Source organism: Hyperolius riggenbachi, chromosome 7, assembly GCF_040937935.1.
Source record: "Hyperolius riggenbachi isolate aHypRig1 chromosome 7, aHypRig1.pri, whole genome shotgun sequence".
In the NCBI taxonomy this organism is placed as follows: domain Eukaryota; kingdom Metazoa; phylum Chordata; class Amphibia; order Anura; family Hyperoliidae; genus Hyperolius; species Hyperolius riggenbachi.
The window spans coordinates 89475829-89502212 of record NC_090652.1 but is presented as its reverse complement, the minus strand read 5'-3'; the positions used below and the strand labels follow the sequence as shown (position 1 = coordinate 89502212).

Here is a 26384-nt window from a genome sequence, read left to right as displayed (position 1 = left end):
AATTCCCGTAAAATCGGATCATTTTATTGTATCGTGTGTGGCCACCTTTACATGTACCCACAGTTACATTGCCTAGGGCCTGATAGATGTTCTTTGTTCCGGTTTGTACCTTTTACAAGTACTCTTACCAAGGACTAGTTTTAATCCATGACTAAAGGGAATAAATATGGCATATGTAGGTCTACATATCCTTCTCACTTCAGTTGTCTTTTAAAATTCCTAAGCGTTGGCAGTTAACCTCCCTGGCGTTCTATTAAAATCGCCAGGGAGGCTGCGGGAGGGTTTTTTTTAAATTAAAAAAAAAGTATTTCATGCAGCCAACTGAAAGTTGGCTGCATGAAAGCCCACTAGAGGGCGCTCCGGAAGCGTACTTTCGATCGCCTCCGGCAATCGAAAGTAACAAGATAGGCCGCAATGAGCGGCCTATCTTGTTTCGCTTTCCTCGTCGCCATGGCGACGAGCGGAGTGACGTCATGGACGTCAGTCGACGTCCTGACGTCAGAGCCGCCCGATCCAGCCCCTAGCGCCGGCCGGAACTGTTTGTTCCGGCTGCGCTGGGCTCGGGCGGCTGGGGGGACCCTCTTTCGCCGCTGCACGCGGCGGATCGCCGCGGAGCGGCGGCGATCGGGCAGCACACGCGGCTGGCAAAGTGCCGGCTGCGTGTGCTGCTTTTTACAGAATCAAAATCGGCCCAGCAGGGCCTGAGCGGCGACCTCCGGCGGCATACCCCGAGCTCAGCTCGGGATTACCGCCAAGGAGGTTAAGAGACGAATTTCATGTTACATACTTTCAATCAACAAGATTGTAATATGCAAATTAGAGGAGTCGGAGTCAAGGAGTTGGAGGAATCCTAAATTGAGGAGTCGGAGTCTGTGGATTTTTGTACAGACTCCACAGCCCTGCTCCCTACCTCCACCCATTAGGGCAGCCCCCTCTCCTTCAACATCTTCAAGAAAGCCCTCAAAACTCACCTTTTCACTCCTATTACCCCTCACAAGTGCTCTAAACCCACAGCTGAACTCTGGTCCCCTACTGTTCGTGTCCTTACCTCTCCCTCTAGATTGTAAGCCTTTGGGCAGGGTCCTCCTCCTTTTGTGTCCTACTTGATCATGCACCTCCATTACTGTGAACCCAACTTGCCTAATCTCCATGCTCCCATCCAGTGACTAAGGGCTCTTTCACACCAGAGCCCTTTTTCAGCGTTTTAACGCAAGGTCTATACTTTGCGTTAACCAAGGTAAAAAGGAAAGTCCATAGTTCACACCCGGCGCTGCGTTTCAATGCGTTGCGGTACGACGCATCCCGGCGCATTTTGTCGTCAGGAATTAGCGTTTCCCGTCGAGTTAATGGATACTACCGCCGCTACTCAGCGTCGCACCGCAGAGTCCCGACGACACGCCGCAACGCGTGCAGGAGCCGTTCTCCTGCACACGTTGTAATGTGTAACCGGCCTAAGCATTACCTTGTACTCATACTGTGCTGCATGATCTGGTCTTTCTTGTATGCCTGTATTGTCATTTTGCTGTATGTCACCCCTATAAATATTGTCTGTAACTTAAACTAATGTCCAGCGCTGCGTAATCTGTTGGCGCTTTATGAATACAATAAATATTATAAGACCCTTTCTTTTTCTCTGGGAAACACTGTCTGTGTGTTTCATTAGGCTGAATACTCACCTAGCAATGGATCGGGGAACCTCACCGCAATGCCTGCCGAGAAACGAGATTCCCCGATCCATCTTCCTGCCCGTGGGAATGCGTGGAAGCACGTAACGGGCACGAACGAGAGTTCAAACGATCAGGCAAAGAGTCTTCTCGTCACAAACAGTCTTTTCGGCAAAATCACAATGTGGGTACGGGCCTTAACACTCAATAGTATGACATGGGAATGAACAGGGCTGTGGAGTCGGTACAAAAATCAGCCGGCTCAGACTCAGTTTATGAAACTACCGACTTCAACTCCAGGTACCCAAAATGGCTCCTCAACTCCGACTCCTTAATCTAAGCTTTACCAGGGCTGTTTATTTGGTACAAAAATCATCCAACTCCTGACTCCGTAGTTTATAAAACCACTGACTCAGACTCCACCTCCAGGAACCCAAAATTGCTTTGACTCCTCGACTCCAACGCCACAGCCCTGGGAATAATGCAATACACACTCTAGAAATTGTTTTCATAGCATGAGCATGATATGCAACATGCATGCATGCTCATGCACACATCCAGAAAGTATGTTAGGATAACATGATCCATTTCAATGCAGAGATATGAATATGACCATGACATTGCATGGTTAGTATTTTTATGCATTTTGGTGAGGGGGGGGGGGGGGGGGGTCACTCATCACACATGCATGCACACGGCAAAATGACTTTACGCATTACTCAACGGGCAATTAGATGACTGTCTGGATTATCACTATGTCATAACACATGATTTAAACTATGGCAGTAAGTCATACATCTAGCAGTGGCCAATGTGTTCGTCTGCTGGACATTGTACCTAATCCGTAAAATTACTCTGGGATTTGCTTTACTGAAGAACAACAAAATCCTTGTGTGCAACCAGAGCAGCAAAGAGACGAGTCGTAATGACCAATCAGGGAGCAGCTGCCCTTTTTCACTGCGGTTCAAAAAGTAAGAAAATCTACTCTTTCTTTTCAGTATACACAAATAGCAAGAAAAAACAAAGTTCTAATACGGTTCCCAGTTATCTAATTTTTTTATTAGGAGTGTTAAACCATAACTGAAGCAGCTATTGAACACAGAGTAACCTCAGTAGTGGGAAGTCTGTGGCCACTAGCAGCCCACCGTTTTTTTTATTGACCTAAAGAAGCGAGTAAATGTCCGTGAAACATGTTGTGAAGTGTTTTTGAATAACTTTTTGTATGTTCAAAATTAATTTGCATTAGTCCTCATCTCGGGTTAAAGTTTTTCTTGCCTTTTTAAACTGTTTTTAATCATTTACACATGCTTTGGGGCGCCTACCTCTCGGTATTACACCTCTGAACGCTTATGAGGGTCAGTTTTTAGCTTGGGAAATTGTTTTTAACATTTTCCCATTCATCTTTTTTTTTTTGCAGTGCCACCTAACCACACCGAAGCAAGTCAACCCTTTCACTGGTCGGTGACAGTGTTTTCTTTCCTTTATGCATTACTTTACATACTACACCATAAGGGGCCCCTGGTACTCTCCAGTTTGTTTTCTACCTCCCCCCTTGAAGGAGGACAGGTACTCCGTGTTCTCCCCAGGTTCTTTTAGCCGAGTGCTCCACCCGGCTAGTTTTGGTGAGCTCCCAGCTGTCATCGGCTCACCTCCTTCTCTGTTGTAACCAGAGTTCTGCAGAGACATGCTGGCCCTGCATTCTCTTATGTCAACCCACCCGGCTAGTTTTTCATGCCACCCGGCTGGAAAAAAATTCTGGGGAGAACACTGGGTACTCCCGACCAACATCAAAAGAAGAAGAGGGTCCCATGCAGCAGCGCTGGGCGTGTGGAGGATCTGGGAGGCCTCTGGACTATCCAGAAGCTTCCTACTACTCAAGTATCTAACTTTGAGGCCCCTTTTGCACTTGGGCACTTTTTTGTGTTGCGTTACCCTTTCTGCACACAGGGTAACACAGCAGAAAAGAAAGTGCATGGGGCCTAGTACACACTAACCGAGTCACATTTTGCCGGAAGCTTCCGATCCACCGCCGACCCGCAGCAAAGTCAACAGCGCATGGGTCATATGAATCCATTTTTTGGTGTTGCAATGCTAGGGGCGGAGCATTGCACTGCAACGCTCGCTACAAGTATAAAAGTGGCCTGAATTTTCTCTTCCTCACAGGTTGACTTTAATAACATTCATATGACAATTATTTACCGAGAAGAGCAACTGCTTCATGGCTTCAGTGCACCTACAGAATAAACAGCTTTCACACACGTTATAAAAGGACAAAACCATGTGTGAGTGAAGGAAGTAAAAAAGTAAAAAAGCAGCAGAAAAATGTCATGTGGTGATCTTATAAACGTATTTCCAGTCGGAAAGTTCTGTATCTCAAGGGTGTATGACAGAAGCGCAAAAAGAAAAAAAATATCTCCAACAAAATCTGAACATGTCATGTTGGTTAGAACGACATTCCAGCCACATTCCAAGAATTCTCTCATCAGGCTTTCTGGATTTTAGGAAAGTTGGCTGCAGCCTGACAAAGACAATAAAGTTACACCGCAGTATGGAACACAAGAGGAAACCGGACAGCAAGAAAGTCAGAGGGGTGCTGTGAGGTGTCGTCATAGCAACCAGTTCAGTAAAGTTATGTATTGTCCACGGCAACAGGATTCCAAAAACCTTTGCTGTCCATGGCAACCAGATTTTTTTTTTTTTTTTGGGGGGGGGGGGGGGGGGGGTGTTATTCTTCCACCAGTACAGACCGTAAATATAAAGGCTATGTGGCTGGCTGATCAATGTTCAACTGAGATGTTCTATAATGGAGAGCATAAGATGAAGAAAACTTCAAGCGCTGTTAAAGCAGCGCTGGATATTTAGGGAGCAGCCGGCGCCCCCATAGGCTGCAATAGGAATTACAGCTATAGCGGTGCTCAGCGAGTAATTTGGGCGCCGTCAGGAGACGGAGCTCAAATTACTTTTAAAAAAACTAATTCGTCCACCAGCAATAGCTGGAAACCAAATTACATTATTCCCCACCATCCACATGGACCTGGAGGGGGAATAGTAATTAACGCCGCCGGGACTTATGCAGGAGCAAGGTAACCATACAGTGTTCTCCCCAGAATTTTTTTTCCAGCCGGGTGGCATGAAAAATTAACCATGTGGGGTGAAATGAGCGAATGGAAGGCCGGTGCTTTTTTGCACAACTCTGCTTACAGCAGAAGTGGAGGTGAGCCGATGACAGCCGGGTGCTCACCAAAACTAACCGGGTGGAGTACCCGGCTAAAAGAGCATGAGGAGAACACTGCCGTATATCAGCTTTATCCTGCACCCAAATCTCCTGGTGGCTATTTACGCAAACTTGGGCTTTAAAAATCTAGTATGTGTTGGAGAAAAGTTTTCTACCCTCACCTGGGTCATATGAGGCCATAGTGAGGACTGCAGAAAAGTTAGTGAATGTACGCAACCACTCAGCAAGAAAAAAATAAGCTTTTGTATATTATCCGATGAAGGTGCAGCCACTATGTCACATTGCAGCACAGAAATGTTGTGTAACCGGCTACAAGTCTCCGCTGCAAAGACCATCGGGTGATAATCCTTACACCTGGAACATGGATTATACCAGTACTCTGTGTACTATGGGAGGCGGCAGAATGTGAAGACCTTCTGTGAGGTTCCAGGAAGAACCCATTAAAAAAGGACCAATTATATTTGGCATACAAAAACCTCGGAGGCATCCAATAAAAATAAAATAATTAAAACCCATGTAAAAATGGATGTCAGATTGTATCGTACAACCAGTGATGATATCTGGTGTTAACCATGATAAATTAACCATTTAGTACATAAAAACATGACAATGTGTCTTGTGTACTTAAAGCGGAACCAAACCAAACTTTTTATTCAAAATATTTAGTTGCACCACTCTGACACATACAAAGATAAATAAACACTCCAAGCCTATGAGCATTTCAGTGCATGCCTTTCACCCTTTTCATAACTGGGGTTATACAGGTGGCAGCCATTACTTCTGAGCTAGGTAGGAGGTTTTAGATCATGGGTGTGTTTGTCATCAGCTACCCTCCCTCACAGGGCGTCGTCTATGTGAAATCTCACACAAGCTGAGATCACCCTCCTGTGACATCATCAGTAGCAGCCTGTGTTTTGTTTTGTTTTTTTATCTTCTCCGCCAGTCTGCCGGATTCTGTCCCGGCAATATGAAAGGAAGGGAGGGGTTCCTCCAATAAATGTAAAATATTTTATATTTGTCATCATGCAGCTGAAAAAAGGCTGCGGTTTATTATAATTTAGAAAATAGATTTTATTTCTGAAATCTTAGAATTTTAAATTTGGGTTCACTTTAAGAGGAACTTTAACCAAGGATTGAACTTCATCCCAACCAGCAGCCGATACCCCCTTTCCCACAAGAAATCTTTACCTTTTCTCTAATAGATCATCAGGGAAATCTGGTATGGCTGATATTGTGGTGAAACCCCTCCCACTGTATGATGTCATGACCATGGTCCTGACAGTTTTGCTGTTTGTGAAACTTGTTGCATTGTGGGAAATAACAGCTTTATCCAACTGCCAAGCAAGTAATATCTCCCTCTGTGCATAGAACTCTCCGTAACAAACATTCCGCACAGATCTACTGGCAGAACTAAAGATGTCACCACCAGTGATAGCTCATATCAGAATGTAAATCAGGGAGAGGAAAGATTTTACACTGGGCAAACACTGGAACAGAAAGTTCATGCACTCAATGTTGAGGCAGGTGTGTGCCATGTCACTATATATAGAGTAGCTCAAGGTTTATGACCAATACAGCACCACACCTATATTTATCAATTCAAAATAAAGTTTATTTATTTATCTTCAGAAAAGCACCAACAATAAAAACATCTAAAAACACAATGGACACCTCATATCATATAACAATTCATTAATACATAATATAGCTCAAATAAAGCATAATTGATTTGATCAATAAGAGAATCACCTGGATTGCTCAATATAAGAGCTATCACACTTTATTACACTGTTCACTGTTGTTGATATGAAATGTTTTTCGCTATTTCCTTGTCTTATTTATGTTTCACATATGCACTTTATTGAGACCTGACTTTCAGAACCCGGGTTCTATCCCTGCGATAGCTCTTATATTGAGCAATCCAGGTGATTCTCTTATTGATCAAATCAATTATGCTTTATTTGAGCTATATTATGTATTAATGAATTGTTATATATGATATGAGGTGTCCATTGTGTTTTTAGATGTTTTTATTGTTGGTGCTTTTCTAAAGATACATAAATAAACTTTATTTTGAATTGATATATATATAGGTGTGGTGCTGTATTGGTCATAATCATGGGCAAACACTGACTAAATAATCTATAAATTAATATTATAATGAATGAAATAGCTTCTTGTTTATGTTTATTGTTTATTTTCACTACAGTTCCTCTTCAAGCTTAGTGGCTTTTGGAACATGTGATACCATCATGGTGCAGTGAAACAGACTCCACTAGATTTTATGATATACTGGAAGCTTGGCAGCTTGCTGTGATTACAGCCAATGTTCTCATACAGGTCACAATAAAGTCAAGTTGCCCAGCCAGAATCATGAGCTCCAAGGACAGCAGGCAGGAAGTGGCAGTATACAGGCCACATGTTTCTGATCACACTGTGCATCCCTCTCTCTTACACAGCTTTTCAGGAAACAACTACATCAGATAATGCTTGCATTTACTTGTCCTTGTGCCCAGCACTTTGGCCTGACAGCGATGTGTGCAGGAGTGTAACTACACAGCAGAACCACCATGCCCAACAACATCATACATTCAGCACCAAGATGCCAGCAACATTCATGAAGTAAGCAGAGTATATTCAAAGCAGACCTAAAATCAGAACTTCCTCTTTGCACTAAAAGATACGCAACAGTACAATGACCTTCAAAGAAAAAAAATGTCTGATACAGCAGATACAGATCCTGCAGTGTTTCTACTTCATGCTTTCATGGAAGCAGGCATATTGTTAACATCTTGTGCTATCAAATGAGCTTATCTTCCATGGCAGTCAGCTAACACAGGGGAGAGATCAAATTATAACTTGTGATTAGACACAGATGAGGGGGAAGATTAAACAGGCTAAACTCTCTAAGTACATACAGGGTGAATTTCTCTAGGTTTTCATTCTGTCCTGTGCAAAAAGTTCAGGTCCACTTTAAGCTGGGGAAAAAAAACTGGCACATCGACACCTTATGTGGCTCAGTGTATTGGACAAAGTGGGGACGGGGCTACTGCAAATGAGCTAGGTCTAAATAGGTCTGAGCTAGCAAATGTGCTAGGTCTAATATAGGTCTAAAATAGACAATGCAAAAATATAGGCCCTCTACTGCAGTGGAATGATAGCAGTAATCCGGTACTATGGGTGTAATACTGTACTATACAGCCATGCCATCATAGCAGTGCAGGCTGCAGCCACTAATGCAGCTTTACTGAGCCCCAGTGTGTCAAGTGTATGGCTGGACTTACTAGTTTGGAAACCAAGCCACAATCCTCTCACATAGGCCACACCCCTTCCTGGCCACTTAGTGATGTCATCAAATCGGCACCAATGATGAGGCCAGGCAGATGCCATGTGGAAAGGGGAGGAGGGAATAATACTAGGATGACTGGTATGCTGATCAATATAATGATTACACAATGTGTAGAATGCAGTGGCTTCGCAATAGGGGAAGCAGAGGTTGCGACTGCACTGGGCTCCTGGACCAGAGGGCCCCCCTAGGGGCCCTTTCTCAACTACAGTACTAGCGCTTCAATGGTGCTATGTTGGTAATGATTATTTCTATATAGGCTTTAAATAATGGTACTCGTAAAACTCTTCCGCTCTTCTGCTTACAACTCTCCTGCTGTGGATGCCCTTGGCAGGTTTTGTTGTGACATATGTATGTATAACATGTTTAGGGGGCCCCGGTGCAAGTTTTACAAGGCTCCTTAGCTATGCCACTGGCAGAATGACTTCCAAACCTGAAAACAAAACAAACTGCTGTGCAGCTATATATTGTAAATCCCAGCACTGGAGTAGATCCCATTCTTTGTGTGCCAATACTGACAGCCTCACCTAGGGCTTGGGGCGTGTTATGAAAGACACAAACTAGACACCTTGCAGAATGTGCTCAACACATTCCACCCAGAGAGGTGTTTAGAGTAGATACAGCCCCAGGCACTGCTAATACGCCCTCGATTTGCCACCACTTGGCTTCACTCACAATTGTAATTCCCCTCCCGAGTCCCCGTCCTACTCTGTATATGCGGTCGTCAAAACAAAAGCAGCTAGTGAAGAACTTTCAGTGTTTTTAAAATTTTATCAACATGTGCTAATACTCTGAAAAAAAGAAGCTCGTTTCTGTGTATCATTCCTGTATGTATTGTCATGGGGCAGCCATATTTGGGAATTACATTATAAGGCTGTGCTTCATAACTACTTTTATTTTGTTTAAAGCACCATCTACACGATACGATTCTTTATACGATTCGATTACGATTCTATTTACGATCCGATTAAATCCAACATGTCCGATCGGGATTCGATTCAATTCGCCATTGCAAAACAATGGCAAATTGAATTGAATCCCGATCGGACATGTTGGATTTAATAGAATCGGAATCGAATCGTATAAAGAATCGGATCGTGTAGATGAGGCTTAACTGGAGAGTGATTGAAGACAATAGAATAGTTTTACCTGCCGACAGTACAGTAGTCTAATCATGCTAGACAAATCCTAGGAGCAGGTAGTCTAGGTTCCCAACTTGCTCTTGACCCCAAGCTCGCATAGGGATCAGACGTTTGCCTTTGTTCTGCCAGGTCAATGATTATGGATTTGAGGTGGCGGCTTTCTGAAGGCATAGTCATGTGACAATGATACAAAAACGAATTCTCAGTGTTGTATGTTTAATGCCTGAATTCTTTAGACTTCTTTTTACCCATTTGTTTTTCATTAGTTTGGGATACTATAGTCAAGACACTCTGGCATTTTGCTACTGCAGTGTTTGACTGCACAAAGACACTCCCTTTACCTGAGACACCAAGAGCTCTTATCTAAACTCATGTTACCATGGTACCGTCAAAGAATACAGAGAGCAGTAAAATTCTAATATTTTTACATAGTTGTCTGTCTCATATGAGGAGCTTTACAAACTTCCTGTGTAGACAGGAAGTGATAAAATTAAACATCTCTCACCACCAGGGACAAAAAACAATTTTTTTATCACTGTCAGAGCCTTCATTGCAGACCTCTTCCTCCATATCGTGTTCCGCAAATGGAGAATAAAAAAAAAAAAAAAAAATGGGACTGTTTGTCAATAGGGACAGAGAAAGAAACGTAACAGAGATGTAAACATTTTTCCATGCTACTATTGCTGTCTGGATCTCACCTCTCCATTGCACTGACAGAAAAGGAAGTGCGCACGCACACTAACTTTCTCTGGTCTTCCGCTTTCATTCTACGCATATCGTTAGGGGTTGGTTTGTTCCTTTTGGCGGCCTACTTTCCACTACTACAGCAACCAACCAATCAGCAGCAATTGTTTGTTCAAAACAAAAATGCATTTTGTCAGCGAATTGGAACGGCTTCCCACTGCCACACCATGAATGTTCGTCCTTGCAGAACATTCCCATGGCTGTAAGAACAATCATTTACTAACGATAGCTTTAGCTATCTCCAGGCTTGACACCTGGAGAGTGATTGGAGGCCAACCAATCTCCAGTAACATGACACCCCATGCCCCATAGTAACCTCCATATCCCTCTCACTACAGCGTCTCTTTAAATTAAAACCAGAGGCGGCAGAGAAGGGTTAAAGGTATACACCCACACAGTAGGCTTGTCACTCAAAACAATTTCATCCGGTGCTATAAATTGTGTCTACAGGTGGGGGCATCTCCCCTCTACCCCCCCCCCCCCCCCAACTGTTTGCTTCTTCCTTTTCAGCAGACCACAGGGGATGGATAGTCGCAGTGCAGCTCTCAGTGCGACGCCTGCTGCTCACTCTCCCCACTCCATTGGACAGAACACTCAGCCCTTCAGCACGTTTATACAGCGACTGTAACAAAACATGTCACCTGAAACAGTCACATAGAATAATTTCAGGCTTTTTACACAGAGCTCTGGGCCTGCAGCCTTCCCCTGACAAGACTTCTCCTGTTATACAACATCTGCATACTTCCTGCAAAATCGTGAGAAAGCATCCAAATAAAGAAACTCCAGCAGATTCCAGAACACGCCTCCCTTTTATGGCCGAGGAAACAATCCTCAGTGTGACTTCTTGTTTCAGTGAAACGCTGCTGCCTAATTATTAATGACAAAGGAATTTATTCTAATGCGTTCTGCGGCGCTGTCACATGGGTGCAGGCAGGGTTAAATCTCCACCGCTGGGTAAAGGCAGTGCAGGCTGTAAACGCCCTGTTTATAAGTTATAAAGTGCCACAGTTCCAGCAATCAACTGCTTCACTGCGGGGCCAGGAGAGTCAAAGGTTGAGCCAGCTGCAATTTCTCCACAGCTTCAAGTCAGAGCACGCCCTCCAGGCAGCAGGCTAAAGAGCACCCAAAATTGGGAAGGGTAAAATTCCCCAATGGCCATTTAAAGGACAAATGAAGTTAGAAGGATATGGAGGGTGCCATATTTATTTCCTTTTTAACAGTACCAGTTGCCTGGAAGAAACATGCATGCAGCTAATCTTGACAGATCTGACAATAATGTCAGATACACCTGATCTGTATATGCTTGTTCAGGGTCTATGGTTAAAGGGAATCTGAAGTGAAAATAAACTTATGATATAATGATTTGTATGTGCAGTACAGCTAAGAAATAAAACATTAGCAGCAGAGATAGTCTAACATTGTTTCCAGTACAGGAAGAGTTAAGAAACTCCAGTTATCTATGCAAAAGAGCTTCACTGATCTCTCTGACTTTCAAAGTCGCAGAGAGCTCTGTCTTCTGAAGCTTATTATCTCAAGTGCCTGTCACTGTATTTTGTTTTTTTCTGCAGAGGAAAGTTCAAAAGGTCATTAGCCTGCTCTGTGAAATCATTTAGAATGCTGAGTGTAGTGTGTAAACTGCAAATATTAGAGAATGATGCAATGTTATTAAAAAAAAAAAAAAAACACAACTGAAAATAAAAACATGAGTATAGTATTTTCTTTGCTACTAATGCTCTATTAATTATCCGTACTACACAACCAAGTCACTATACCATTTTGTTCCCGCTTCAGTGTCACTTTAAAAATAGGGCAAGCCAGGCAACTAGTATTGCTTAAAAGGGAATAAAAATTGCAGCCTTCATATCCCTTTCGCGTCAGGTGTCCTTTAAAAGGTTTGCTATTTTATCTAATAATGGTGTATATCAGGCATGAAATACTAAAGGTGTGCATACATTACTCAATTTATGGCATCGATTATCTTGTGTTTTAGATCTTAATGAGCAAATCTGGCAAAAAAAACAGATGCCGCAACATCGTAAAAAAAATTTAATGAGCTGGTAAAATTGATTAATTTTGTTATTTTAAGTACATAGTGGATCTAGTGAGGATTGTGTTCTAGTCTACGTGGAGTTGGGTACACTTTAGGCTGGGAGCACACGTGTCTGTGCCGAGAACCACAGGTTTTCTGCCGTGTGCATTTCTGCATTTTTTCCTCTGGATCCCAATGATGCTTCGCACGGCATCCTCTGGTCCCCTGTTGCCACTCATGGAGCCTCTAAAGTTTACAAACAAGAGATTGTTAGTAATCTGATCAGCTCTCCTCCTCAATCACTAGCGCAGCTGTACTTGGCCCAGCAGAGGAGCATGGCCCCGATCAGCAGCCTCTACTGGCCCATACTCACGGGCTACAAATGTCGTCGCAACACGCGGCGCGCGCATGTTGCAGCGACAGGTCGCCCGTGAGTATGCGGCGTTGCACGGGCGCGCACCCAGAACCGTCGCTCGTTGCTGATGTCAAGTAACAAGATACGAAATGTATTGGGCTTCCGGTGGGGGGAGGCGCAACAGCGACAGCTTCCGCCGCATCAGTTGCCAGGTCCCTCCGCCGTGTGTATGCGGAGGGACCTGGTGACGAGCTGTCACCGGCCTGTCACGCACACGCTCACGTGTGCTGGCGACAGGCCAAAAAGTTGCCCGTGAGTATGGGCCATACCAGGGAAGTTTCCAGTCATGCCATAGGTCAAGTATTTGTCCACCCAACAAAATGGCAACCTGTAATCTATTCAGCTGACAGATGCACTACAACAGGAGAGGGCTCTGCTTTCTAAAACAGAATCTGGCAGGAGGTGGATAGGATATCATGACACAAACCAACCCACTCAAAATTCCTCACAGGCCAAACAAAATAAAGCGGAAACCATGGATACATTAACCCCTGCCATGGCTCTTTACCTTCCTGGAATAATTGGGAAATATTCTAGTTCTGGCTGACAGACCGCTAGGCCTCTTGGGCCACAGCTATCTGCTTAGCTGCGGTTAACGACCCTTGTCCAGAGCTGCAAAAATAGTCTGGTGTCTGGGCAGCCAATTAGTGCATCTGGAGGCCAGAATACCTCAGTCACTGCACCAGGGGATTCTGGGAGGCACTTTTACAATTCCTACTTCAGGAAAGAAGTGCATTGTATTGTATGTTGCTTTTTTTAGTCAAGTGCTCTAGTGTGGCATTCGTAATTCATTTAAAGCTACATGCATAAACTAGATTCACCTCTACTGAGCCGACCAATAAAGACTGCATTGGGCGCCAATCATGAGCACATCTAATGTGTGTACGGTGGCCATCCAACGTGTCTTAAAGGGAAACTGAGAAAGATATGGAGGCTGCCATTTTTATTTCCTTGTAAACATTGCCAGTTGGCAGGCAGCCCCGTTAACCTTCTGGCATAATTAGTGTCAAAACCCTGGAATCAGCATATGGCTAATCCAGAGTGCCTTATCTACTGCACGCTTATTCAAGGTTTATGGATAAAAGTATTAGCGACACAGGTTCAGGAGGACTGCCAGTCAACTGGTATTGTTTAAAATAAATATGGCAGCCTCCAGATCCCTCTCACCTCGAGTTCCTTTTAAAGGAGATCTGAAGTGGAGGGGAGTGTCCATTTTGGGTACTTACCTATGTAGAGGGAACCGTGTTACTGCGCATGAAACCATGAAAACCACCATAAAATATAATTGCAATGCATTGGAATGCGATTATATTGTCCGTTGTGACGGAACACAATGGACGCAGGGTGACATGACCCTTAAAGTACAAACGTGATAGGAAAAAAAAAAAAAGTTTAAAATAACACAGCAAGTTGAATAAACGCAAGTCACAGATTAAATTCATACAGGTCCAGTAAAGGAATGAACATTAATTTATGATGGAACAGTAAGAGAAGAAAGCAGAAACTGCTGGCACTGCAGAAATCACTGCACATCCAAGGAGGGGGAGGAGGGGGCACTGCACAGCCCCAGACGGAGATGTATGCGGAGTGTGTCCTCAGCGTGCTCAGGCCCAAGTTACAACATGGCTGGAAGGAGGAGAGGAAAGCGCCGGCACTGCTGTCATACACTTTATTGAGACAATAATAAAATCCATGCAGGAAAATTCTTCCAGACAAAAATGGAAAAGACACATACCGTGGGTGGATGTAACAGGTGCGGTGGGTGCGGTGGGTGGGGTGCCTGACGGCCGTTTCGCGCAATATGCGCTTCTACGGAGGCTGGTTCGAATCCCAGCCAGGGCACTATCTGCAAAGAGTTTGTATGTTCTCTCCGTGTCTGCGTGGGTTTCCTCCGGGCACTCTGGTTTCCTCCCACATTCCAAAAACATACGGATAAGTTAATTGGCTCCCTCTAAAATTGGCCCTAGACTAGAGTACTTACACTACATAATATAGACATATGGCAATGGTAGGGATTAGATTGTGAGCTCCTTTGAGGGACAGTTAGTGACAAGAGATATATATATACACATACACTGGACAGCGCTGCGTAATATGTCGGCGCTATATAAATACTAAATAATAATAATAATAATAATAATAATAATAATAATAATAATAATAATTAGGGGGTGATAGCAGAAAATAAACTAAACAATTTGGGTGAAGAAAATTATGTGAAGAGGACATTAGTGAGGACCCCACATTGGATCTGGGATCTACTTGTAAGCACATAATGTGTTGCATAGTGCCTCCTCCAGTGGCTGCAGTCAGGACAATGTTTGGTAATGAATAAGCTGGGGCAGAGGCTGAACTCTCACATATAGGCAAGTGTGTCATACACTAACAGCCGTCATCTATACATGCAGTGTCGGCCTTGTATCAAGGCCTAAGCTGTCACTCAAACGCTGCAGGCAGCCATGGAAGGTGCTGTAAAGATGTCCCGCTTATCTCTGCATTTACACAGCAGCCCAGCAGAAGGGTTCTCACGCCTACACACCGCCTGCAAATTCCAGGCTACGCTACACAGTACTGGGATTTGTACATCACAGTGCATTTTTTACCATCAACAAACACTCACTCTATGTAAGCGCGGGGGTCCCAGGCTCAAATCTGGGCCAGGCCACTATCACTATCTGTATGGAGTTTGTATGTTCTTGTATTTGGACGGGTTTCCTCTGGGCACTCCGATTACCTCCCACATCCCAACACACACTTTTAAGTTAATTGGTTTGCACAAATTGGCATTAAAGTATGACACAGCCATTACTACTGTGGTAGGGAGTAGATTATGAGCTCCTCTGAGGACAGTCAGTGAAAGACTATGTACCCTATAAAGTGTTGCAGAAGAGGTTAGCACTATGTAAAGACACAATGATAAATAGGCTCCACAGTGACATACTTGCCTTCTGTAGCTGAAAATGCTTAAAGCCAGCAAGCACTGTCTCTAGCATTGTCCTAAGATGCTTATCACAGCATCCTTTATGTTTAGCGTAACCCTGTTCCCCATGCCACTTTTTCCCCTCCTGTACTCCCTCAGCCTAATCTATGCTGCAGAGCAAGGTGCAGCAGAAGCAGTGCTGCTTTCACCTCCTAGCCGAGTCCAGCGGTGTGCCTCTATCCACTCAGCTCACGGCTCTCCCTATAGCCGGCATCTCTTGCATGTCAGGCGATTACATATGACAAGTAGAGATGCCGGATACTAGAGCGAGCAGGAGGTAAAGAGAGAGGAGGACGCACAGTGTTGGCCTCCGTTGGGAGAGGAGACCCGCACTGCTTCTGCTGCACCTTACAGTGCAATATAGATTAGGCTGGGGAAGCACAGTAGTGGGGCGCTTGCCAAGGCAGCTGCTCCTTCAAACTTCTCTCACTGCGGAAATGACGTAATCATGACAGTATCAAGCAGTTTGTAGCGGCGGGTCTTATGCAACTCAGGGAATACCTGTATACTAATACTCTGCAGGTGCCCCGGGGAGGAGTAATAGCAAGGTCAGACACCTGGGGATCCCTGTCAACGCCTCTAGGGCCTACAAGCCGCTAGGCATAGATAACATCACGTCCCTGCCCACTTTCATCCACCAAAAAGCCCTCCTGTCCTATCTGTAATGTAAATCTATTTCAGTCAGAAGTCATGTTGGGGCATCACTCTTCGGAAGATTCGATCCCAGCAATCAAAGATTGGAGAGTGTATGGATACCATTAGGGAGCACCTCCTAGCAATGTTCAAGGAAAATGTAGACTTACTGTGGCTGGGTACCTATGTTAGGTAGCAAAATGTGTCCTCATTCTTATAGGACCAGATGCAAGATAACCCAACGCATTTTTGGATTTGATGAAACAGCCATACTCGCGACATCTAATACTTCAAGGAATTACTGTCAGTGCAAAAATACCAGCAGCACATACAGAACTCATCCTCTCTCTGAAACAAGGCTGACTATGAGGACCACGAGAACAGTGCAATGATAAGCAAGTCTGAGCACTACAAAGAATCATCCCAGAGACCAGTGTATTGGTACGCACTATATAATGCATCCACTTACTGATTCATTATTGATAGAAGAGGAAAAAAAATAAAGCATTGGCTATGCTTGAGCTGCATTCATGTGCTAGACAGAGAAGGTCAATGAGATGCTAAGAGTTGTTGTCAATGTTATGTTTGTTTCATGCAAATTATATATATATATATTAAAGTGGATCCGAGATAAACTTTTAGGCCTCTTTCACAGTGGGACGTTAAAGTTGCACGTTATAAAAATGTATAACGCAGACTAACGCACAGCAGTACAAAGTCTGTGCGACATTCACAGTGCACACGTTGCGTGCGTGTGTGTAACGTGTAGCAATATTTAGAAAGTGCTGCATGCTGTGCGTTTAGCAATACATTTGCTGTGTTATGTGTGTTGCACATGCTCAGTAATGTTTATTTTTTTTTTAAATGTAACACATGCGCCGTTTTCGTTCCATCAGTATGCAACGAAAACGGCGCACCAAAAGACATATAACCAGGGCTGTGGAGTCGGAGTTGGAGTCGTGAAGTCGGGGCAATTTTGGGTGCCTGGAGTTGGAGTCAGGAAAAAAATGCACCGACTCCTAATGAATTTAAACTGTAATTAAAATAGAAAATATGATGAAATGTTCTATGTCTCAGTTAATGGTCATCATAAATAATTTATACATACAGTAATAGCTGTGCTTAGTCCACAAAAATGAAATAAACCAATCAAAATTAGTTACTTGTGCTGCTTCAATAAAGCAGTCCGCATATTTTTAAAGTCAGATATACACATCTGATTGTGACTGTATATATGTGTACACAGGAATCTCTTATATATGTTACGGCCAGAACCCGAAGTGTGGCCACTTCGCGTTCTGGCCAGCCACTTCGGGTTCTGGCCGGCCAATGTGCGAAGTGGCCGCAGCGCAGCGGCCAATGTTAGAAATGTAATGTTTACACTTATTTTACGGCCGTCTCGCTGCGGCCAAATGTATTAAAAGTTGCTTAATTTAATTAAATATAGCCGGCGGCAATGAGATGAAGCCGCCGGCTTTCGCATTGCCTCCTCCTCCTCTCCCTGCCTCCTATACGACATACGGAGCAGCCGGGCGGGGACACGCGTGTCCCTGAGAGTCGTTCGTCGCGGCAGGGGAATCCTGCCGTTCCTGCAGAGCGGGTGCTGGCAGAAGCAATGTCTGCAGCCTCCCCGCTCTGCTCTCCTGCCGCGACGAACGAATCTCCCGGCGGCTCCGTATTGTATGGAAGGCAGGGAGAGGGGAGAGGAGAGAGGCGGGGGGGAGGAGGAGAGGAGGAGGAGGCAGTGCGAAAGCCGGCGGCTTCATCTATCACATTGCCGCCGGCTATATTTAATTAAATTAAGCAACTTTTAATACATTTGGCCGCAGCGAGACGGCTGTAAAATAAGTGTAAACATTACATTTCTAACATTGGCCGCTGCGTTGCGGCCACTTCGCACATTGGCCGGCCAGAACCCGAAGTGGCTGGCCAGAACGCGAAGTGGCCACACTTCGGGTTCTGGCCGTAACATATATACTAAATAACATCTATGCTGTAAGAATAAAGCCTGATGTGTAGCCGTGTCACTAATAGAGATGGTCAATGAGATGGAAATAATTCTGCGTTGATTCTGATTTATGCAAATGTATGCATTCTCTTTGCTCATGAAATCAAATAATTTGATATGTTGTTAAAATTTGGTTTGGTGGCTACGAATTAAATGGTACCTGAGACGGATGAAAATAAAAGTTTTATACATACCCTTCAGGCTAATCAGTCCCTCGCTGTCCACCTCCACCACCTGGATCTTCTGCTATGAGTCCAGGTACTTGAGCCAGTCAGCGCTGTCCGGCCGCATTCACAGCCAGGAGCATTCTGCACCTGCACAATAGTGCTGCGCAGGTGTAGTACGCTCCTGGCAGTTTAGTGTGTGCATGCGCACTACGCCAGACTGGCTCAAGTACCTAGACTCATAGCAGAAGTTCCAGGTGGTGGAGGAGGACAACGAGGGACTAATTATCCTGAAGGCGGCTGGAGGAAGCCCCAGGTCTGTATAAAACTTTAATTTCATCTGTCTCAGGTTTACTTTGTTACACAGTAGTACTATACTCTACATATGCACTCCCCACAGAGCTGCAGGGAATCCACTGAGAATGCTGTGCACATTGAACACAGAGGTGTTTTCTATCACCCATAAACCTGGTTCAGATTGTACATGTAGAATGTGTAATAGAGGAAGAATCCCCTTATTCCCCTGCAGAGTACCTGCACATTTCTTACATGTACCCACAGTTACATTGCCTAGGGCCTGATAGATGTTCTTTGTTCCGGTCTGTACCTTTTACAAGTACTCTTACCAAGGACTAGTTTTAGTCTATGACTAAAGGGAATAAATATGGCAGTTTCCATATCCTTCTCACTTCAGTTGTCTTTTAAAATTCCTAAGTGTTGGCAGTGAAGAGACAAATTTCATGTTACATACTTTCAATCAACAAGATTGTAATATGCAAATTAGAGGAGTCGGTGGAATCCTAAACTGAGGAGTCGGTGGATTTTTGTACCGACTCCACAGCCCTGCATATAACGCAGTGCAAAATAATGTCCTATTTCATAACCTACCTGCGCTGCTATAGGGGCACGTTGTGCGACTTTAACATCGCATCAAACGCAACGTCCCACTGTGAAAGAGGCCTTACACATTGCAGAATTGTGTTCCTTTCATATAGTTTATAGGGCATTTCTCAAGCCAAATACTTTTTTTGTTTTGTTTTAATACTCGAATTCCCTATAAAACTAAACAAGCCTCGCCCACGGCTCCTTTTGTGCCTTGACACTGTAGCAAGGGTTTATGGGAGCTCAGCCTGGGCAGAAGGAGGTTACTAGCCATTGATTTCAGAGGCTGGGGGGGAGGGAAGGAGGGGGGACTGAATTTACACACAGGCAAGCTGATAGCATCTCCAGCCTGTGACAATTAACAAATAGCACATGGCTGCCCTCATTGTATCACAGGAATAAATAATCATAAACTTTTGAAGCGGTTTGCAGCTAGATATGCTGTGTAAACTATCTAAACTCTAGATAAGATATATAGACAAGTTACTTATTATAGTTCGTTTTTCATCTCGGATCCGCTTTAAAACTTAGTAAACCAAGTGCAGTGGCTGATAATTTTGATTGGACAGATTCCAAGCTTTCTAAAATGTGCATATAACTATCATGAAATTTGCATTAACTTGAGTTTTTACACACCTGGGGCTTCTTTTAGCCTCCCGTAGTCCCTCAGGTCGCTCGGCAACCACCCAACTCTTTTCGTTGTGCTGCTGTCCCCATCCAAAAGCTTACAGACTAACTAATTGTAGGCTACTGCGCATGTATGTCCCCGGTCTAACACCACCTCAGTCTCACTCCCATAGCCAGGAGGCGTGTTACGAGTCTTTAAGAACTGCTCATGCAATGAATGTTCCTGCGATCGTGAAGGCGCGCAGGCAAAGCTGTGCATGCACAGTAGCCCATGACTAGACTAGTCAGCAAGCTTTCAGAGAAGGGCAGTGGCACAACGGAGGGGACTGGGAGAAAACTGTGTAACATGAAGGGTGAAGGCTGTAAAAAAAAGGTGCCTTGTACCATAGAACTCATTGGGGCTGATTAACAAAAACATGCAAAGAAAATTGAAGCAAAAAGGACCAGTTGCACAAGGCAACCAGTTAGGATTGTTTTATTTTGCAAGAGGCAGTACCCCGATTTCTGTTTGTTTCCTCTGCACTCCATCAACCCAATGAGCCTATGAGCTGGGCCACAGAGTGCTTTTGAGCGCATTTTTGAAGCTTCGACAACCGCCTGCGCTTTCCAAAATGCTTTGCTAGTGCATGTCTATGGTCTTGAGTCCACTAGAGTGCTTGCGTTTTTGCTACGTGCAGGACATGTAGCATTTTGTGAGCTTTGGGCTCCAATACCTACCGTAATATATTAGTTACCTTAATCACTGGAAAACCCAGCTTAAATTGCCAACAAAACTAACAAAAGCTCTAGCACTTTGCGATTTGTAGATTGCCCCTGCCCTGTGTTTATGAGGGGTTCCCCTCAAACCCTGCTCAGATCAAATTTGAAGGGCTACAGTATCTTCTTGATTCCTGTATACCCATAACCTAAAGATGGCCATAGATCCTTAACTTCCATCACTTGTTGAAACAAGACCTGCTGACAAACTTCAGCCAGTGATGTTTTGATGAGGCACTGAATGGCGTTTTTCATCATTGAAAAGGAGAAAAAAATAAATAAATAAAATCAACCAAAGTCTACAGGTACCAAGTCTTCCAGCTCTGCATCCCGGTGTAATTAAAAATATTAGGCTTTCGTATCTCAGGCATATTTAAAGTCCAGCCTGGGGGCCAAATCCAGCCTGCCACGCTTGTTCTGGTGGCCCCCAAAGCTCTCTACAGTTGTTACCGCTATTCCATCTGGCCTGCGGGCTGTAGCTGTGGTGCCGCACGCAGGGCCCCTTGTGTCGCTGCTCTGTCTCCCCTTTAGTTCACCTGTAGGCTGTCAGCCACCATTGTAGCAGTAGCAGCCACTGATACCAACTGCCCCTATGCCAGCAGGGGTAACAGCCACTGATTAGCAGCTGCCACTGTGCCAGCATCAGTTTCAGCCACTGATTAGCAGCTGCCACCGATTAGCAGCCACCGCTGTAGTAGTAGCAGCCACTAATTAGCAGCTGCCACTGTGCCAGCAGCAGTAAAAGCCGCAGATTAGCAGCTGACAGTGTGCAAACTTCAATAACAGCCACTGACTACCAGCAGCAGTAACAGCCACTGACTACCAGCAGCAGTAACAGCCACTGACTACCAGCAGCAGTAACAGCCACTGACTACCAGCAGCAGTAACAGCCACTGACTACCAGCAGCAGTAACAGCCACTGACTACCAGCAGCAGTAACAGCCACTGACTACCAGCAGCAGTAACAGCCACTGACTACCAGCAGCAGTAACAGCCACTGACTACCAGCAGCAGTAACAACCACTGACTACCAGCAGCAGTAACAGCCACTGACTACCAGCAGCAGTAACAACCACTGACTACCAGCAGCAGTAACAACCACTGACTACCAGCAGCAGTAACAACCACTGACTACCAGCAGCAGTAACAACCACTGACTACCAGCAGCAGTAACAACCACTGACTACCAGCAGCAGTAACAACCACTGACTACCAGCAGCAGTAACAACCACTGACTACCAGCAGCAGTAACAACCACTGACTACCAGCAGCAGTAACAACCACTGACTACCAGCAGCAGTAACAACCACTGACTACCAGCAGCAGTAACAACCACTGACTACCAGCAGCAGTAACAACCACTGACTACCAGCAGCAGTAACAACCACTGACTACCAGCAGCAGTAACAACCACTGACTACCAGCAGCAGTAACAACCACTGACTACCAGCAGCAGTAACAACCACTGACTACCAGCAGCAGTAACAACCACTGACTACCAGCAGCAGTAACAACCACTGACTACCAGCAGCAGTAACAACCACTGACTACCAGCAGCAGTAACAACCACTGACTACCAGCAGCAGTAACAACCACTGACTACCAGCAGCAGTAACAACCACTGACTACCAGCAGCAGCAACAGCCACTGACTACCAGCAGCAGCAACAGCCACTGATTAGCAGCTGCCACTGTGCCAGCAGCAGTAACAGCCACTGATTAGCAGCTGCCACTGTCGTAACTGCGCACAGTATATGGGTTATTTCCTGTGGAAATGCTTTATTTGTCAAAATGTCATAGGCATAGTATAACTACCAGCAATCAGCAAAAATCGTGTTTCATTTCACTAGCTCAGCCCCCTAGCACTCAAGCACTTAACCATGCTGTGCGTTAACTGGGTAGCATGTGTGTTTATAGTGGTAGTGAAGCATACTTTCGTTGTACTGTATGTTTCACTGTATAGTTGCACCACGTTTAACGCACACTGCAACTTTTTGGCAGCGCTGTGTTGCAATGGTATCACACTGCAACCTGCACAGCGTGAAAGGGCCCTGAAGCCTAACTTGGACAAGTTACATAGCAAGACAGTGAGTAGTAGTAAACCGTAGAATATATGGGCACAAAAGGAATGTTCATGTTCGAGTCCACTGTGATGGAGTTGAGTAATGAGTGAAGGCAAGTGGGCACTAGTCTACCCAGAAGGAAACTTCAAAGGGAACATTTCCCTAATCATGGCACCCTCTAAACAAAGGTGTGATTGGCCGAATAGTGTGGGCTTAGTTTACTACAACCTATCTGAAACCTAGCAGTTCCAGAGGGTGCTGTCCACCCAATCAGGTTAGCGGAATTTCTTTATGAAGTTTCCAGCTGGGCCCCCTAAACTAGATTACCGCAGACAAGTTAGCAGTGAGTGGAGAGAACGAGGAAGGTTAGGTAGCATAAGAGGATAAAGGAAAAATCTGAGCAGCAAGTGACGTAGGTAAGCTTTGACTGTTAGAAGAAGGCAGAGGTGAAGGATGGCGAGTAACAAAAGTAAGTTAAAGAGGATCTGTAACATGAAAAGATCCCCTGGGGGGTACTCACCTCGGGTGGGGGAAGCCTCCGGATCCTAATGAGGCTTCCCACGCCGTCCTCCATCCGTCAGGGGTCTCGCTGCAGCCCTCCGTGGAGTCCGTGCAGCGGTGACGTCAATATTTACCTTCCTGGCTCCTGCGCAGGCGCTCTGATGGCTGTCGGCTCCGAACTACACGGAAATACCCGATCGCCGTCGGATCTGCTCTACTGCGCAGGCGTAAGTTTCCTGCGCCTGCGCAGTAGAGCGGACCCGAATGAGATCGGGTATTTCGGTGTAGTTCGGAACGGAAAGCCGCCACAGCGCCCCCGCTGGAGCCAGCAAAGGTAAATATTGAACTGACAGTCGGCACAGCCGCCGGCTGTTCGGAGGGCTGCGGCGAGACCCCCGTGGGACAGAGGACGGCGTGGGAAGCCTCATTAGGATCCTGAGGCTTCCCCCACCCGAGGTGAGTACCCCCCAGGGGATCTTTTTAATGTTACAGAGTCTCTTTAAGGCAGCCATACACTGGTCGATTGCCACCAGATCGACCAGCAGATAGATCCCTCTCTGATCACAGAGGGATCTATTGGCTGCCCATACACTGCACACAGATTTTGAATCGATTTCAGTATGAAATCAATTCACAATCTGTGGAGCTGCCGCTGCTCGTTGCTCCCAGCAATGCATTACCGCTCTGCCATTGCATGTTCCCGCTGTTCCTTCTGTCCTTCCTGGGCATCTTCTCTTCACTTCCTTTCACGTTCAGTGATCAGCGGCAGTTCAAACAGTAGAGGGCGCTCTACGGTTTGAACTTCCCCTGACAGGACGGGACAGGAAGTGAAGAGAAGATGGCCAGCCGGATTCACGCTGGCGGAGAGGTAATGCATTGCGTTGTCAGTTGTCGGCCAGTCGAGCGCGCTATTAACATGCTCCCGACCCGCCAGCGAAAAAGATACATTTTCTGCCAGGACAGATCAATGGGATCGATTTCGGATGGAAATCCGTTATTCGGTCAGTGTTTGCGTAATCGTTTAGCAGCAGATTCGATCACAGCGATTGAATCTGCTGTATATCGACAGGAATAAGACGCAGTGGTGAAGGTAAGTAACTACATTAGTAGAGTGCTGAAGGTGAGTTAGGAAGCTAAGTTGGTAGAAGGTGGCGGTGGTGGTAGGTAACAGAGCAGGGGCGTTGCAATATACCCTGCAAGGGATCCAGCCGCCGTAGGGGGGGGGGGGGGGGGGGGGGGGCTTGTGGCAGTCCTGAAAGACTGACAACTAAGGGCAAGGAGAGAAAAGAAAAAAAAAAACATTTCTGCCGTCTGGACAATTGTTCTAATGACTGCATCTGCTCAGCCACTGATAACAAAAAATAGTTTTGTAGACAAAAATTTGTAGACAGTCCCTATTCAGTGTGCAGGGAAAAGGGGCCCTATTTAATGTTTTGCAGGGGGGCCCAGTGATTTATAGTTATGCCCCTCAATCAGAGGGCAGTTATGGCAAGAACGGAGATCATTCAGTTACAGGGAATCGTGGCTTGTCAAGATAGGTAAATCATGAGCAGAGAATGGAGGACAGAAAGTTAGCAGAGTTCAGTCAGTTAACAGACAGTGAAGATCAGTCAGTTAGCAGACAGTGAAGATCAGTCAGTTAGCAGACAGTGAAGATCAGTCAGTTAGCAGACAGTGAAGATCAGTCAGTTAGCAGACAGTGGTGAAGGTAAGTAAGCTGAATGTAATGCAGTACAGACATGCCCTGAGTGACTTGGAAAAGTTAGAGAAGTTGTGAAGTTTCGGCGCGGGGTATCCGGTGTTCGGTGATGGTTGGCGCACAGTCTGGGGGTGCCAGCGCCCCCCACATCCCTCCTACACCCCCTCATCCCCCCTCTCTCCGGCCATCTGGTGGCGCACTCACCTCCCCACTGTCTGGTTGGCCAGCTGCCGCATACGATTGAACTGCTTCTTCATGGTGTCTCCTGAAAGTACCCAAAGTCCCGGAGACTCCAAACTTTCCGGCCGGTAAACCGCAGCTAATAATCCATAGGGGAGAGCCGGGGGAGGCCGTCACACCGTGCCTAGAGCCCCGGACTCCGGAGTGCCAGAGAGCACGGCACCTCCCAGCCACACACACAGCTCTGCCCTCCCCGTGGGCTTTCCCGAATGAAATCACTCCTCCCTCCGGCTGTCCCTCCTTCCGTGTATGTACTCCTCCTGTGCTCGCTCGCTGCTGGACTCCAGAGCTGGCACTCCTTCCGTCTACTCCTCCTGTCCTCGCTGCTGGACCCGGGAGCTGGCACTTCTACCTTGTACTCCTGTCCTTTTGCCTGACAATCCTTCCGTGTACTCCTCCAGTCCTCACTGCTGGACCCAGGAGCTTGCACTCCTTTTGTGTGTTCCTCACTGCTGGACCCAAGAGCTTGCACTCCTTCCGTCTATTCAGGGGCGTAGCAATAAGGGGTGCAGAGGTAGCGACCGCATCGGGGCCCTTGGGCCAGAGGGGCCCCGGAAAGACCTACCTCAACTACAGTATTAGCTCTCTATTGGTCCTGTGCTCATAATAACCACTTCTATAGATACTTTGAATAGTGGTAATCATTAACAAACTGTTCCCCATCCCCCTCTTGCACCTCTGACACTGTAGTTGCCATTGGCAGATTTTGGTGCGCCATATCAATTGTTATGTATAAAGTGCTTGGGGGGCCCCATTGTAAAACTTGCATCGGGGCCACAGCTCCCTAGCTACGCCACTGCGTCTATTCCTCCTGTCCTCACTGCTGGACCCAGGAGCTGGCAATTCTACCTTGTACTCCTCCTGTCCTCTTGCCTGACAATCCTTCCGTGTACTCCTTCAGTCCTCACTGCTGGATCCAGGGTGTACGTACAAAAAGGGCGCCCGGTCAAAAAGGGCGCGGGGTGTAAACGCTAATTAATAATTAATCATTAATAGCGTTTATAAAAATAGTGTGCCATATTTCGTTTACAAATAATGTTTTACAAAATTATAAATCATTAAATAATGTTTATGAAATCGGCAATTGTGAAAACGTTAATCTTCCCTGTTTCAAAAGTTAAACTTCTAATTACGTTTTATTAAAAAAACAATAATATATGTTTAATTGTTATAATTGTATACTATTGTGAATAACCTTCATTTATGGTTTGTTCTAATAATAAAATCTGAAAATATTCTTTATAACGATGATATAAA

The 26384-nt window shown here is 45.4% G+C and overlaps 1 protein-coding gene across 1 annotated transcript in view; it reads right to left on the bottom strand.

The window, feature by feature from the left end:
* Positions 1-25320, bottom strand: part of ARHGAP17 (Rho GTPase activating protein 17) — a 186367-nt gene extending 161047 nt beyond the window's left edge. The window contains exon 1 of the mRNA XM_068244288.1: positions 25092-25320. Within this exon, the coding sequence (XP_068100389.1) occupies positions 25092-25144 (53 nt within the window). The 5' untranslated portion in view covers positions 25145-25320. The remainder of the gene's footprint in view (positions 1-25091) is intronic.
* Positions 25321-26384: the final 1064 nt, after the last annotated feature.